Here is a 16,859-nt window from a genome sequence, read left to right as displayed (position 1 = left end):
CAATTAATAACAAAAAGCTCCAAAAATTCTAAAATAAATTAAGTTTTCATAAAAATAGTCATTTTAATTAATATTTTATGATTTAATGGTATGATAAGGTTTTCACAATTTTTCATGTTATTTTCTATGTAATATGGCTGTCAGCACTTGCTGTTTTTACTATTGCCCAGTAGAGGGTAGCATTGTCATCCTGTTCTTCGCTGTAGTAATACTAGAGAATGTGTACATGTCAGCTCTGCGCTCTCCTCCCCCTGGCTCAGTGATTCACCCTCCCATTTTTCCTCGCACACAAAGAAGAGCTGCTGCTCCGATGAGAGCCCTGCGGATGATTTTCTCCTTGAATGGATTACATTTTCTAGAGGATATACGGATAAATACCACAGCCCAATGCATCTTGGATTACACAGGATCTACATGACATCAAATATCAAGACAATCATTTAAGATATGGACATCAGAGGCTTTTGTCAGTGCTGGAAATGGCAAGTAGTCTGCTCCTTTCTCCTTTGTAGCTGGGGCTGGGTCTCGGGGCAGCTGCGTTATTCTATTGTTGAGGAGTCTGAGCCGGGGACATTGGTAGGAAATGTAGCTCAGGATCTGGGGATAAGACGTGCAGAGATCTCTCAGCGCAGGATACATCTGAGATCAGAAAAATACCAAAAATATTTCAGTGTAAATCCGGCAAATGGAGGCTTGGTTGTGAAGGACAGGATTGATAGGGAGAGCCTGTGTGGATCTAGTCCCAGCTGTTTACTGCAGATAGAGGTTGTGGCTGAGAATCCTGTGGAGCTTTATAGTCTAGAAATAGAGATTCTGGATATTAATGATAATTCTCCCACATTCTCATCTGATGATCGTATTATAGAGATCACAGAATTAGTAGCAAGTCCTGGTGCTCGGTTTGTTTTAGAGATTGCAAAGGATTTAGATGTGGGTGTGAATGGTGTCAGTCAGTATACACTGAATACAAATCCTTATTTCTCATTGTCTGTGAAGAGTCGTAAGGATGGAACGCTCATCCCTCAGCTGATACTAGAAAAGGTTTTAGATAGAGAAGAAAAGCGAGAACATAACCTGATTCTCACAGCTATAGATGGAGGAGAACCGGCTAGATCAGGGACCTGCAGAATAACAATAGTTGTATTAGATATTAATGATAATCCTCCAGTCTTCAATCAGTCAGTATATAAGATCAGTATTAGGGAGAATCTCCCATTGAGAACTGTCATATTAACACTGAACGCAACAGATCAGGATGACGGAGCAAATGGGGAGATTCAGTTTTCCTTTGATGATCACACATCTGAATCTGCGAAAAGATTATTTGCTTTAAATGAGCAAAATGGAGAAATTTATATTAATGGACTGATGGATTATGAAGAGTCAAATTTTTATGAATTATCAATAACAGCCTCAGACAAAGGATTTCCCAAACTAGAGGGGAACTGCATAGTTCATGTAGAAGTAGAAGATATTAATGATAATCTTCCAGAAATCACATTTACATCAGTAGCTAATAATATTCCAGAAAATGCCCCATCTGGAGCTGTTGTTGGATTTATTAATGTGAGAGACAAGGATTCTGGAAAGAATGGAGAAATAAAACTGGACTTATCACCAAATGTGCCTTTTAGAATAAGATCCCATCAGAACCGTTATGCATTGGTGACAGATGGGAATCTGGATAGAGAAGAAACCCCCCAATACACTATAGAGCTGACAGCCGGTGATTTAGGGTCTCCCCCTCTATACAGTAAAACAAGCGTCACCCTCAGTGTGTCAGATATTAATGATAATGCTCCGCTCTTCACACAGTCTACTTATAATGCTTTCATTAAGGAGAACACTGACCCCGGGACTCTTCTATGTACAGTATCTGCTACTGACCTAGATGAAGGGGTTAATTCTGATCTGGTTTACTCCATAGTGGAGAGTCAGATTGACGGCTCCTCTGTATCCTCCTATGTTTATATCCATTCTAGTGATGGGAATATATATGCTCAGCGCTCCTTTGACTATGAACAGATCCAGGTTTTACACATCACCATAAAGGTAGAAGACTCAGGATCTCCGCACTTATCTTCTACTGTTCCCGTCTTTATCTTCATTCTGGATACAAATGACAATCCCCCCTCTCTGCTGTATCCAGAGCACTCTGAGGACCTCATTGTCCAAGAGAGGATCCCAAAGTCTACAAGTGCCGGATATCTGGTGACAAAACTGTCGGCAGTGGATCTGGACTCTGGTCACAATGCCTGGTTGGTCTTTACTCTCATTGACCCCATCAGTTATTCATCATTCCAAGTGTCGAAACACACAGGAGAGGTCAGAACTGTAAGAGGATTACAGGAGAGCGAGAACATGGAGCAACAACTTGTCATTTCTATCAGTGATCAGGGGAATCCTCCATTATCCACCACAGTGACTGTACTTGTCAGTATAGCAGATGAGGTTATAGTGGAAAGGCCCAAATCTGGTGACTTCCTGACCAACTCCAAACCCCCATCAGATATGACTCTGTATTTGATCATTTCCCTGGTGGCCATCAGCTTAGTGTCACTTGTCACCTTCATGATATTATTGGTGAGATGTCTGAGGAAGGACACTTATGACTACAGCAGTAGTTGTTGTTTTCTTGGGGGATCCCAATCCAAAGCGTACACAGATCAGTATCAGCCGGCTCTGTACCTGAACACAGACGGGACCCTAAAATACATGGAGGTCAGGATGGTTCCTCCAGGATCCCAGGGGCAGAGTTACCAAACTAATTTACCCCCAGCCCCAGAACTACAAGATTTCAGTATTGTGCAGCCTTTGGAATTTCCCAAATTACAGGATTTAGTACAAGATGTCTCTGCAGAGGGGAACTGCTCAAATGATCCCAGCAATGTAAGTGAAAGTTATTTCCATTGAAGTTTTTTTGTAGAATTAATGGAACACGTTAGAATCTATAATTTATGTATATAATTCAGACTTTGGTATTTATTTAGTTTGTCCTTTTTGGTTTCCTTTTCTAATTTTATTTCCTAGTAAGTTTTATTTATTCATTTTGATTACTTATATAGCGCCAACATATTTCGCAGCACTTCACAGACATTCAGTCACTGCCCATTTAGGGCCCACAATCTACATTCACTATCAATATGGCTTTGGAGTATGAGAGGTGACCGGAGTACCCTGAGGAAACAAGGGGAGAATTTGCAAACTCCTTGTAGATGTTGGTCAGATTCAGACCTAGAAAGCCTGCAGTCTTGCTACCTGCTGTACTCAGTAATATATGTTTATTGAAGGTTCATGTATGTGCTTTAGTTGTTTTCTGTCTTTGGTATATGTTACTCTGTGGCCTGTATATAAATTGATATGTAAGTGAACAGACTTAAGGGAGTTCTCTCATAAGATAAACTCAGTAGGACCTTTGTCCTTCTACATAACAACCTGAGTGCAGCCGGGTAGAATGTGGCTGGGACTTGTGATGGTTTAGATATCTCGGGAACACCGGACATAGCTAAACTACAGCACTCGGTTATCTCCAGCACTCCCATTGAAGTAAATGATCCTCACCAGTCCTGCGCACATTCAGCCTGGCTGTGCTCTGAGCGAGGCAAAGGCTCTGCTGAGTTTACTTTGTAGGACAATCCCTTTAATTTCCCATAAAGAAATCTGTAGAATTTATTGAATTATAGGATTGTGGTAAAGCTAGAAAGCAATAAAGCAGAAACCCTGGATGACTCCATGTAGATATAAAGGGAAGAGACAGCAGGACACAGAATGTCACTAACATGGATGAAGCTGTGAGGAGTCTGCTGACTACTAGTGCAGGTAACATGGCCGACTACTACTGGACACCACAGCCTGTGCAGCTCATGTTAGCTGTGGTTGTGGCTCAGGCTCAGCCTAGATTCTTATTAGAGATGCTGCCACATAGGAACATGGAGGACGGGGTCTTATTCTCCACACACAGCACAGTCTGTAATGTGGGTTCTTCATCCCAGAATGCCTCACTTCTTCAGTCAGGGGATGGAAGCCGCAGAGGGACAAAATACTGACAGGCAAAGTCAGACATTAGAGGAACTATCTGTGTAGATCTAGAGAATAAACCCTGATAATGATTCACCACAGAACACACTGATGCTGGGATCACACTAGTGCGGCATCTCCATAGCTGGGGTGTATCAGAGGACCAGAACAATGGCCAGGCGGACGATAAAATGGCAGTAACACATGGAGTGTCCGTCATTTTGTACAGGACTTCTTCCTTTGCCATTTTTCAGATGGACACAGCAATGGAGTCTCCAGCACAGACTTGATCGTCACCTGAGGCAGATTAATTACATCTGTACAAAAGCAAAACCTTCCTAGTTGCCAATTTCAATAAAGTTTTCATTTTTCAGAACCAGAATAGAAAATGAAAGCTGTGCTGTGATTGGTTGCTATGGGTTACTATGTACAACTAATGCAGTTTTACTTTTATACCATATTCGTGTGTGTAAAACCAGTTATAGGTGAAACATGGGGCAAATACCCAAAGTATTCATTAGAATTACAGGTTAGAGAATATAATCGGTGATTTAATCAGATTTACAATGACTTTTTGTCTGTGGTTTCCTCTGTACATGAGGCCGCTGCCATCTGGTGTATAACATGTCTCCTGAGTGATGGATATAAGTTCCTCAAGTTTTATCACTTGTATTCTGTGACATTTACTATCAGAAGTGTGACGTGTGAACTTTGACAATTCTTACCTTGATTTTGGATTTTATTATATCTTAACAAATGTTGCAGCCATTTTTTTTATATCTACTGAATTAGGCATGTTGCTTTTCTGTTCGGTCCAATACTTTTTATTGATATCATATTTTTATAATTTTTCTACGAAGTTTTATGGAGACAAAACAGTGAAAAAACGGGAGTTCAGTCCTTTGTAATTTTTTACCACTACAGTATTCACCATATGAGATAATAGATATATAAGTCTAGATTCACACCTGCGCTGGGGTGATAGGGAGCAGGCACGTACCCGCCAATTCTCACATACCCCATAGTCTCCTAAAACGGTAATGGAGGGTGAGTATAAATGTTTTTTATTTCTTAAACCTTCCTTATGCTGACACCTATTATACTTCGGGGTATGAAGAGACCGCAGAGTATAATTTCACTTCCACTTCTATCCAAACTTGTTTACTATAAACATATCTGGGACCCGATCACCTGAACCCAAACTGAAAGGAATCTTGATAAATTAATCCATCTCTACTTATACTTCCCATTCTTTACCGCTCTCTCCTCGTGCCGCCTATACAATACTTCCTGTGCAGGTGACTACATTTTGTTTTTACTCTTCCTTGTGTCTTCCTTGAAAGTCAGAATAAGCTTCTAAACTAAGAAAAGCCTCTACTATATGAAAGGTCGGTCGTACCTGTATTACATATTTACTTATTATTCACTCTTCTTCAATTTTTCTTTTTTGACTTGACAAAATAATGAAATTCTATTTTTTTAAATTAGTCAATTTATTTGATTTACAGAAACCTCCAAAAATTATAAAATAGTTTATGGTTTCATAAAAATGGTAATTATAATTAATATTTTATAATTTAATGGTATGATAAGTATGATACATTTTTTATGACATTTTGTAAGCATACGGCTATCAGCAATTGCTGTATTTACTTATGACCAGTAGAGGGTAGCATTGCCATCCTGTTCTTCGCTGTAGTAATACTAGAGAATGTGTACATGTCAGCTCTGCGCTCTCCTCCCCCTGGCTCAGTGATTCACCCTCCCATTTTTCCTCGCACACAAAGAAGAGCTGCTGCTCCGATGAGAGCCCTGCGGATGATTTTCTCCTTGAATGGATTACATTTTCAGGAGGATATACGGATAAATACAACAGCCCAATGCATCTTGGATTACAAAGGATCTACATGACATCGAATATCAAGACAATCATTTAAGATATGGACATCAGAGGCTTTTGTCAGTGCTGGAAATGGCAAGTAGTCTGCTCCTTTCTCCTTTGTAGCTGGGGCTGGGTCTCGGGGCAGCTGCGTTATTCTATTGTTGAGGAGTCTGAGCCGGGGACATTGGTAGGAAATGTAGCTCAGGATCTGGGGATAAGACGTGCAGAGATCTCTCAGCGCAGGATACATCTGAGATCGGAAAAATACCAAAAATATTTCAGTGTGAATCCGGCAAATGGAGGCTTGGTTGTGAAGGACAGGATTGATAGGGAGAGCCTGTGTGGATCTAGTCCCAGCTGTTTACTGCAGATAGAGGTTGTGGCTGAGAATCCTGTGGAGCTTTATAGTCTAGAAATAGAGATTCTGGATATTAATGATAATTCTCCCACATTCTCATCTGATGATCGTACTATAAAGATCACTGAGGTGTTTACTAGTCCTGGGGCTCGGTTTGCTTTAGAGATTGCAAAGGATTTAGACGTTGGTGTGAATGGAGTCAGTCAGTATACACTGAATACAAATCCTTATTTCTCATTGTCTGTGAAGATTCACAAAGGTGGAACGCTCATCCCTCAGCTGATACTAGAAAAGGTTTTAGATAGAGAAGAAAAGCAAGAACATAACCTGATTCTCACAGCTATAGATGGAGGAGAACCGGCCAGATCAGGGACCTGCAGAATAACAATAGTTGTATTAGATATTAATGATAATCCTCCAGTCTTCAATCAGTCAGTATATAAGATCAGTATTAGGGAGAATCTCCCATTGAGAACTGTCATATTAACACTGAACGCAACGGATCAGGATGACGGAGCAAATGGGGAGATTCAGTTTTCCTTTGATGATCACACATTCGAATCTGCAAAAAGATTATTTGCTTTAAATAAGCAAAATGGAGAAATTTACATTAATGGACTGGTGGATTATGAAGAGTCAAATTTTTATGAATTATCAATAACAGCCTCAGACAGAGGATCTCCTGAATTAGAAGGAAAATGCATAGTTCATGTGGAAATAGAAGATGTTAATGATAATCCTCCAGAAATCACATTTACATCAGTAGCTAATAATATTCCAGAAAATGCCCCATCTGGAGCTGTTGTTGGGTTTATTAATGTAAAAGACGAAGATTCTGGGAAAAATGGAGAAATAAAACTGGACTTATCACCAAATGTGCCTTTTAGAATAAGATCCCATCAGAACCGTTATGCATTGGTGACAGATGGGAATCTGGATAGAGAAGAAACCCCCCAATACACTATAGAGCTGACAGCCGGTGATTTAGGGTCTCCCCCTCTATACAGTAAAACAAGCGTCACCCTCAGTGTGTCAGATATTAATGATAATGCTCCGCTCTTCACACAGTCTACTTATAATGCTTTCATTAAGGAGAACACCGACCCCGGGACTCTTCTATGTACAGTATCTGCTACTGACCTAGATGAAGGGGTTAATTCTGATCTGGTTTACTCCATAGTGGAGAGTCAGATTGACGGCTCCTCTGTATCCTCCTATGTTTACATCCATTCTAGTGATGGGAATATATATGCTCAGCGCTCCTTTGACTATGAGCAGATCCAGGTTTTACACATCACCATAAAGGTAGAAGACTCAGGATCTCCGCAGTTATCTTCTACTGCTCCCGTCTTTATCTTCATTCTGGATACAAATGACAATCCCCCCTCTCTGCTGTATCCAGAGCACTCTGAGGACCTCATTGTCCAAGAGAAGATCCCAAGGTCTACAAGTGCTGGATATCTGGTGACAAAACTGTCGGCAGTGGATCTGGACTCTGGTCACAATGCCTGGTTGGTCTTTACTCTCATTGACCCCATCAATTATTCATCATTCCAAGTTTCCAAACACACAGGAGAGGTCAGAACTGTAAGAGGATTACAGGAGAGCGAGAACATGGAGCAACAACTTGTCATTTCTATCAGTGATCAGGGGAATCCTCCATTATCCACCACAGTGACTGTACTTGTCAGTATAGCAGATGAGGTTATAGTGGAAAGACCCAAATCTGGTGACTTCCTGACCAACTCCAAACCCCCATCAGATATGACTCTGTATTTGATCATTTCCCTGGTGGCCATCAGCTTAGTGTCACTTGTCACCTTCATGATATTATTGGTGAGATGTCTGAGGAAGGACACTTATGACTACAGCAGTAGTTGTTGTTTTCTTGGTGGATCCCAATCCAAAGCGTACACAGATCAGTATCAGCCGGCTCTGTACCTGAACACAGACGGGACCCTAAAATACATGGAGGTCAGGATGGTTCCTCCAGGATCCCAGGGGCAGAGTTACCAAACTAATTTACCCCCAGACCCAGAACTACAAGATTTCAGTATTGTGCAGCCTTTGGAATTTCCTAAATTGCAGGATTTAGTACAAGATGTCTCTGCAGAGGGGAACTGCTCAAATGATCCCAGCAATGTAAGTGAAAGTTATTTCCATTGAAGTTGTTTTGTAGCATTAATAGAATACTTTACAATCTATGAATCATGAATATAATTCAGACTTTGGTATTTACTTTGTTTGTCCTTTTTGGTTTCCTTTTCTATTATTATTTCCTAGTAAGTCTTTACTTATTCATTTTGATTACTTATATAGCACCAACATATTCTGTAGAGCTTCACAAACATTCAGTCACTGCCCCATATAGGGCTTACAATCTATATTACCTATCAGTATGGCTTTGGATGGTTTGATGTAACCGGGGTACCCAGAGGAAGCAAGGGGAGAATTTGAAAACTCCTTGCAGATGTTGATCAGATTCGGACCTAGGAAGTCTGCAGCCTTCTTTCTGCTGTACTTATAGTCATACTGATATATGTTTATTGATAGAGGGTACATATATGATTTTTAGTTGTTTTTCTATCTTTTATATGTGTTACCCTGTTGGCTGAATGTAAATTGATATGTAAGTGAACTCACTTAAAGGGGCTCTCTCATAAGATAAACTCAGTAGGACCTTTGTCCTGCTACATAAAACCAGAGTGCAGGATAGAATGTACTGTAGGTGGGACTTGTGATGGTTTGGCCATATCGGGAGCATCAGACATAGCTAAACTACAGCACTCCGTTATCTTCAGTGCTCCCCTTGAAGTAAATGATCCTCTCCAGTCCTGCTCACGTTCAGCCTGGCTGCGGTCTGATTGTTATGGAGTAAGATAAAGGCCCTGCTGAGTTTACTTTGCGGGACAATCCCTTTAAATTCACATAAACTAAACTGTATACAGAGATTTGTAGAATTATAAGATTGTGGTGAAAGTAGAAAACAAAAAAGCAGAAAACCTGCATTACTATATGTATATAAAGGCAAGAGACAGCAGGACACAGAATGTCACTAACATGGATGAAGATGTGAGGAGTCTGCTGACTACCAGTGCAGGTAACATGGCCGACTACTACTGGACACCACAGCCTGTGCAGCTCATGTTAGCTGTGGTTGTGGCTCAGGCTCAGCCTAGACTCTTATTAGAGATGCTGCCACATAGGAACATGGAGGACGGGCTCTTATTCTCCACACACAGCACAGTCTGTAATGTGGGTTCTTCATCCCAGAATGCCTCACTTCTTCAGTCAGGGGATGGAAGCCGCAGAGGGACAAAATACTGACAGGCAAAGTCAGACATTACAGGAACTATCTGTGGAGATCTAGAGAATAAACCCTGATAATGATTCACCACAGAACACACTGATGCTGGGATCACACTAGTGCGGCATCTCCATAGCTGTGGTGTATCAGAGGACCAGGACAACGGAGAGACGGGCGCTAAAATAGCGGAAACACACAGAGTTCGACGTGTAGGACTTTTCCCTCTGCCATTTTTCAAGCAGACACAGCAATGGAGTCTCCAGTGTAGACGTGAACGTCGCCTGAGGCAGATTTATTAAATCTGTTTGAAAGTAAATGTGTCTTAGTTGTCCATATCAACAAATTTTAATAAAGCTTTCAATTTTCAGGAGCACAATACAAACTGAAAGCTGTGCTGTGATTGGTCGCTATGGGTTACTATGGGCTACTAAGACAGTTTTGCTTTTAAGACATATTAATAAATCTCTCCCATTGTCTTGTGGTAAAACCAGTTATAGGTAAAAAATGGAGCAAATACCCAAAATATTCATTAAGATTACAGGTTAGAGAATATAATCGGTGATTTCATCAGATTTACAATGACTTTTTGTCTGTAGTTTCCTCTGTACATGAGGCCGCTGCCATCTGGTGTATAACATGTCTCCTGAGTGATGGATATAAGTTCCTCAAGTTTTATCGCTCATATTCCATTACATTTACTATCAAAAGTGTGACGTGTGAAATTTGACTATTAACTCGATTTTTACTCCATAAGGCATGTTGTTATTTCTGTGGGACCAAATACTTTTTATTTATACCATATCAGGGAATGTCCACTGACTATGATCACTTTTTCTGCTAATTTTTATGTAACACAAAACAGTGAAAAAACAGCAGTTCGGTTCTTTGTATTTTTTTTTCCACTACAGTATCTATATATCTATATAAGGCTAGGTTCACACCTGCGCTGGGCGACAAAGAGCTGGACCACTGAAACAGTGGTTACTCGCTTACGTTCACGGACCTTATAGACTCCTAGGAGTCAGTACGGAACATGAATAGAAATGTTTTTTTTTTTTTTTTTTACACCTTCCTTAAGCCTCCATCTATTATTCTCCGGGGTGTGAAGAGACCACAGGGTATAATAAATCACTTCATCTTCTATCCAAACTTGTTCAACTCCAAACAAATCTGGGACCCGATCACCTGAACCCAAACTGAAAGGAATCTTAATAGTTTCATCCATCTCTACTTATACTTCCGTACTGCTCTCTCCTCGTGCTGCCTATACAATACTTCCTGTGCAGGTCACTACATTTTGTTTTCATCTTCCTTGTGTCTCTTTAACAGTCAGAATAAGCTTCTAAACTAAGAAAAAGCATCTACTGTATGAAAGGTTGGACGTACCTGGATTACTTATTTACTTATTATTCACTCTTCTTCAATTTTTTTCTTCTTTGAGTTGATGAAATAATGAAACTCTGCTTACTTGATTAGTCAATTTAATAACAAAAAGCTCCAAAAATTCTAAAATAAATTATGGTTTCACAAAAATGGTCATTTTAATTAAATATTTTACGATTTAATGGTATGATAAGGTTTCCAAAGTTTTTCATGAGATTGTCTATGCAATACAACTATCAGCACTTGCTGTATCTACTCATGACCAGTAGAGGGTAGCATTGTCATCCTGTTCTTCGCTGTAGTAATACTAGAGAATGTGTACATGTCAGCTCTGCGCTCTCCTCCCCCTGGCTCAGTGATTCACCCTCCCATTTTTCCTCGCACACAAAGAAGAGCTGCTGCTCCGATGAGAGCCCTGCGGATGATTTTCTCCTTGAATGGATTACATTTTCAGGAGGATATACGGATAAATACAACAGCCCAATGCATCTTGGATTACAAAGGATCTACATGACATCAAATATCAAGACAATCAATTAAGATATGGACATCAGAGGCTTTTGTCAGTGCTGGAAATGGCAAGTAGTCTGCTCCTTTCTCCTTTGTAGCTGGGGCTGGGTCTCGGGGCAGCTGCGTTATTCTATTGTTGAGGAGTCTGATCCGGGGACATTGGTAGGAAATGTAGCTCAGGATTTGGGGATAAGACGTGCAGAGATCTCTCAGCGCAGGATACATCTGAGATCGGAAAAATACCAAAAGTATTTCAGTGTAAATTCGGCAAATGGAGGCTTGGTTGTGAAGGACAGGATTGATAGGGAGAGCCTGTGTGGATCTAGTCCCAGCTGTTTACTGCAGATAGAGGTTGTGGCTGAGAATCCTGTGGAGCTTTATAGTCTAGAAATAGAGATTCTGGATATTAATGATAATTCTCCCACATTTTTATCTAATGACCGTATTATAGAGATCACTGAGGTGTTTACTAGTCCTGGTGCTCGATTTGCCTTAGAAATTGCAAAGGATTTAGATGTGGGTGTGAATGGTGTCAGTCAGTATACACTGAATACAAATCCTTATTTCTCATTGTCTGTGAAGAGTCGTAAGGATGGAACGCTCATCCCTCAGCTGATACTAGAAAAGGTTTTAGATAGAGAAGAAAAGCAAGAACATAACCTGATTCTCACAGCTATAGATGGAGGAGAACCGGCCAGATCAGGGACCTGCAGAATAACAATAGTTGTATTAGATATTAATGATAATCCTCCAGTCTTCAATCAGTCAGTATATAAGGTTAGTATTAGGGAGAATCTGCCATTTAGAACTGTCATATTAACACTGAACGCAACGGATCAGGATGACGGAGCAAATGGGGAGATTCAGTTCTCCTTTGATGACCACACATCAGAATCTGCTAGAGAAAGATTTTCTCTAAATGAAAAAAATGGAGAGATTTATATCAATGGACTGGTGGATTATGAAGAGTCAAATTTTTATGAATTGTCCATTGAGGCAGAAGACAAAGGATCTCCCAGATTAGAAGGAAACTGCATAGTCCATATAGAAGTAGAAGATGTCAATGATAATCCTCCAGAAATTACATTTTCCTCAGTGACTAATAATATTCCAGAAAATGCCCCATCTGGAGCTGTTGTTGGATTTATTAATGTAAAAGACGAGGATTCTGGAAAGAATGGAGAAATAAAACTGGACTTATCACCAAATGTGCCTTTTAGAATAAGATCCCATCAGAACCGTTATGCATTGGTGACAGATGGGAATCTGGATAGAGAAGAAACCCCCCAATACACTATAGAGCTGACAGCCGCTGATTTAGGATCTCCCCCTCTATACAGTAAAACAAGCGTCACCCTCAGTGTGTCAGATATTAATGATAATGCTCCGTTCTTCACACAGTCTACTTATAATGCTTTCATTAAGGAGAACACCGACCCCGGGACTCTTCTATGTACAGTATCTGCTACTGACCTAGATGAAGGGGTTAATTCTGATCTGGTTTACTCCATAGTGGAGAGTCAGATTGACGGCTCCTCTGTATCCTCCTATGTTTACATCCATTCTAGTGATGGGAATATATATGCTCAGCGCTCCTTTGACTATGAGCAGATCCAGGTTTTACACATCACCATAAAGGTAGAAGACTCAGGATCTCCGCACTTATCTTCTACTGTTCCCGTCTTTATCTTCATTCTGGATACAAATGACAATCCCCCCTCTCTGCTGTATCCAGAACACTCTGAGGACCTCATTGTCCAAGAGAAGATCCCAAGGTCTACAAGTGCCGGATATCTGGTGACAAAACTGTCAGCAGTGGATCTGGACTCTGGTCACAATGCCTGGTTGATCTTTACTCTCATTGACCCCATCAATTATTCATCATTCCAAGTGTCCAAACACACAGGAGAGGTCAGAACTGTAAGAGGATTACAGGAGAGCGAGAACATGGAGCAACAACTTGTCATTTCTATCAGTGATCAGGGGAATCCTCCATTATCCACCACAGTGACTGTACTTGTCAGTATAGCAGATGAGGTTATAGTGGAAAGGCCCAAATCTGGTGACTTCCTGACCAACTCCAAACCCCCATCAGATATGACTCTGTATTTGATCATTTCCCTGGTGGCCATCAGCTTAGTGTCACTTGTCACCTTCATGATATTATTGGTGAGATGTCTGAGGAAGGACACTTATGACTACAGCAGTAGTTGTTGTTTTCTTGGTGGATCCCAATCCAAAGCGTACACAGATCAGTATCAGCCGGCTCTGTACCTGAACACAGACGGGACCCTAAAATACATGGAGGTCAGGATGGTTCCTCCAGGATCCCAGGGGCAGAGTTACCAAACTAATTTACCCCCGGCCCCAGAATTACAAGATTTCAGTATTGTGCAGCCTTTGGAATTTCCCAAATTACAGGATTTAGTACAAGATGTCTCTGCAGAGGGGAACTGCTCAAATGACCCCAGCAATGTAAGTCAAAGTTTGTGTTTAGTTTTATCTATTTTCATTGACATTTTGTGCAAAATGAATTTCATTCTTTACTATATCTAAATCATGTACACAATGCAGGTTTTGGTATCGTTTTTTGTAGTATTTTGCCTTTTTACCCTCTTTTTCTTCTTATTGCAGATTTATTTATTCAGTTTTTGTGGTTTTTCATTTTACCAAATTATCATTTGGTTTTAAAATCAATGTTCTATATTTTTCTTTGTTATTCTCTATACATAAAGGTCCACCTGGGGTACCTCTATACATCCACCTCTATACTGTCCACCTGGGCAGATAAAGGAAGCTGAGGCCCCTGTCTCAGAACATTTATTGGCCCCATTTTTCCAATAACTTAGTTTAGAGCAAACACCATAGGTCTCTCTTACACTCCACCAATAATGTTCGGTTATGACTTTTACTTTCTGACCTTTACTAACTTAAACATTTATCTGCGATCTAATAGTAGATAGCTTAAGTCAAGTTTGTAGGCCCCTCTGACCTTCTGGGCCCCTGTCCATCTGCACAGGTTGCACCAATGGGCCATATTGTCATTTGTTGCACATCATCTGAATTTTGGGGTATAATAAAATTGCTCAGTTTTCCAGGTTATGTCATAGTGTGAATCTTTAATGAAATGCAATGTAAAGGCTACTTCATGGAACTTCTATGCCAGATCTGCATAAAGTTGCTGTCTACTTGTGTTATATATACAGATTCACTATATATGTATTGTAAAGTCATCAAGATAGAGGATAAGAGATAAGATAAGACAATCTTTAATAGTTCCACCGTGGGGAAATTTCAGTGTGTTACAGCAGCAGATATAGGATAATAAACAGTAATATATTACAGAAGGAGACACATAAGCTGAGAAAAAATACTAGGAATCCATAGCAGCTAAGGAAGAAAAGAAAGAAAGAAGACTTCAGGATCATTTAGTTTAATGTGTGGAGTGATCTTTGCTTGGTCTGATGTAGATTATACAGCCTGATCACGGAAGGGAAGAAGACTTACAGTGCTGCCACGGTCTCATACATGGGGTGGGAAACAGCACTATACTGTTATCTATGTGCTGTACTGCTCTCCACCGTATCTGGACTACTCTCTATCTTTACTGTATGACTGCACAATGCTGCCCTCTACTTGTGTCGTATATACAGATTTAAGAAACTGCAGCAACTTATTAAATTCAAGTTAAACTTTGCTGCACCTGTACTTCATATGCTTAGGACAAGCTGCTATTTTCTATACTTCATTTTATTTTTACTTCCTCCTACTCTAAAAGGCTGAACAGGATTTGTGGTTAATATTTTGGAGGTTTTGGGAGTATTTGCAGGTTTTCCATAGTGTTAGCTACAGCATTCAATTTACAATGGTTAACCTAAAAGTACTTGGAACATGATGCGGTTCTGTTTTACCACATTGGCTTAGCACTTTGCTCATAAAGTGAAGGAAGGGGGGAAACTATAGAAATATTATATATATATATATATATATATATATATATATATATATATATATATATACAGTCCAATGAAAAAATTTGGGCACCCCTATAAATCTTAATCATTTTTAGTTCTAAATATTTTGGTGTTTGCAACAGCCATTTCAGTTTGATATATCTAATAACTGATGGACACAGTAATATTTCAGGATTGAAATGAGGTTTATTGTACTAACAGAAAATGTGCAATATGCATTAAACCAAAATTTGACCGGTGCAAAAGTATGGGCACCCTTATCATTTTATTGATTTGAATACTCCTAACTACTTTTTTTACTGACTTACTGAAGCACAAAATTGGTTTTGTAACCTCACTGAGCTTTGAACTTCATAGCCAGATGTATCCAATCATGAGAAAAGGTATGCCCAAACTTTTTCATAGGACTGTATATATATATATATATATATATATATATATATATATATATATATAATTTATTTTTATTGTGATTATAAGTAATATGTAAAAAAAAATACATTAAGATATATATATTAGAAGAAGGACCCCGCTTCGTTTTGCTCTGGTCCACTTGTTGTCTGTGACACACCTTGTCAGATTGTAGACGGGCTTGGGTCTGCTTAGACTTTGCATTAGCTGGGGCAGCAGCCTTGCGATTTGCTGCAGGGATCTTGTGCCCAACTGCAGTTTTCCTTTTTGGAGGCATGAGTAGTTTAAATTCATTTCAATTCATAAGAACGCTGACATCCAGTATGGCAGTGCAGTATAGTTATAGTTTATTTATGGCTGTGCTGTTATGGAAATGTGGTAAATGAAATGTGAAGTTATATTGGCTGATACACAACTGAATATTTTAGGATCTGTGAACTGCTACTGCTAATACAGGTCCTAAATAGCTTGGGTGCTATGGGAAAAAACCTGGAGTAAAGCTGTGTGCATGTGGAGACTAAGCGCCTGCGAGCTTCTATTAGCTGATATGGGACATGTGACCGTGTGTATGGCAGTTGGAATATGAGTGAAAGACTTGCACGTTTGTATCGGCTAATGGAAGTCATTGTTTTGGGAATACTGTATCTCAGCAACGGGACGTCCTAGAGAGCTAAGACCTGGTCTAAAACCTTCCCGGACACCTGATGCACCTGTGTGCCAAATTTGATGAAGATTGGTCCAGGTCGCACATAAAGAACTCTATTGGGAGGCGTATTTTGAGGCAGATTCAGCGTCAAAATAAGTACCAAAAAACTCCATGTGCACTGACCCTAAGCATTGTTGATTTTATTTGCGTAACTAAACTGTTGGACAACTTTTGATTTGATTGATCTGGCAGTTTTTGTGTCAATATACTTTATTAACAAATTTTGGATCCTTTCCATCAAATCCTGCATTCCCTTTACTGCTTGTCTGTGACTAGGTGGATGTTTAATATCCCTCCCTACAAAGTTTGAT

At 39.9% G+C, this 16,859-nt stretch overlaps 1 protein-coding gene across 17 annotated transcripts in view; it reads left to right on the top strand.

The window, feature by feature from the left end:
• Nucleotides 1–16,859, top strand: part of LOC142204081 (protocadherin gamma-C5-like) — a 290,042-nt gene that overhangs the window by 197,700 nt on the left and 75,483 nt on the right. For 2 of the 17 annotated variants that reach the window (XM_075275318.1, XM_075275313.1), the window contains exon 1: nt 5,626–8,399. The exons of 12 other annotated variants lie outside the window; for them this stretch is intronic. In XM_075275318.1, coding sequence (XP_075131419.1) covers nt 5,958–8,399 — 2,442 coding nt within the window. In that variant the 5' untranslated portion in view covers nt 5,626–5,957. Of the gene's footprint in view, nt 1–378; nt 2,890–5,625; nt 8,400–11,173; nt 13,933–16,859 lie in introns of those variants that run through there. 3 more of the 17 variants (XM_075275319.1, XM_075275315.1, XM_075275316.1) reach the window with 2 other exon arrangements.

The sequence above is a fragment of the Leptodactylus fuscus genome, chromosome 5 (genome assembly GCF_031893055.1).
Source record: "Leptodactylus fuscus isolate aLepFus1 chromosome 5, aLepFus1.hap2, whole genome shotgun sequence".
NCBI classification, from domain to species: Eukaryota; Metazoa; Chordata; class Amphibia; order Anura; family Leptodactylidae; genus Leptodactylus; species Leptodactylus fuscus.
This window is presented reverse-complemented; position numbering and strand designations above follow the sequence as displayed.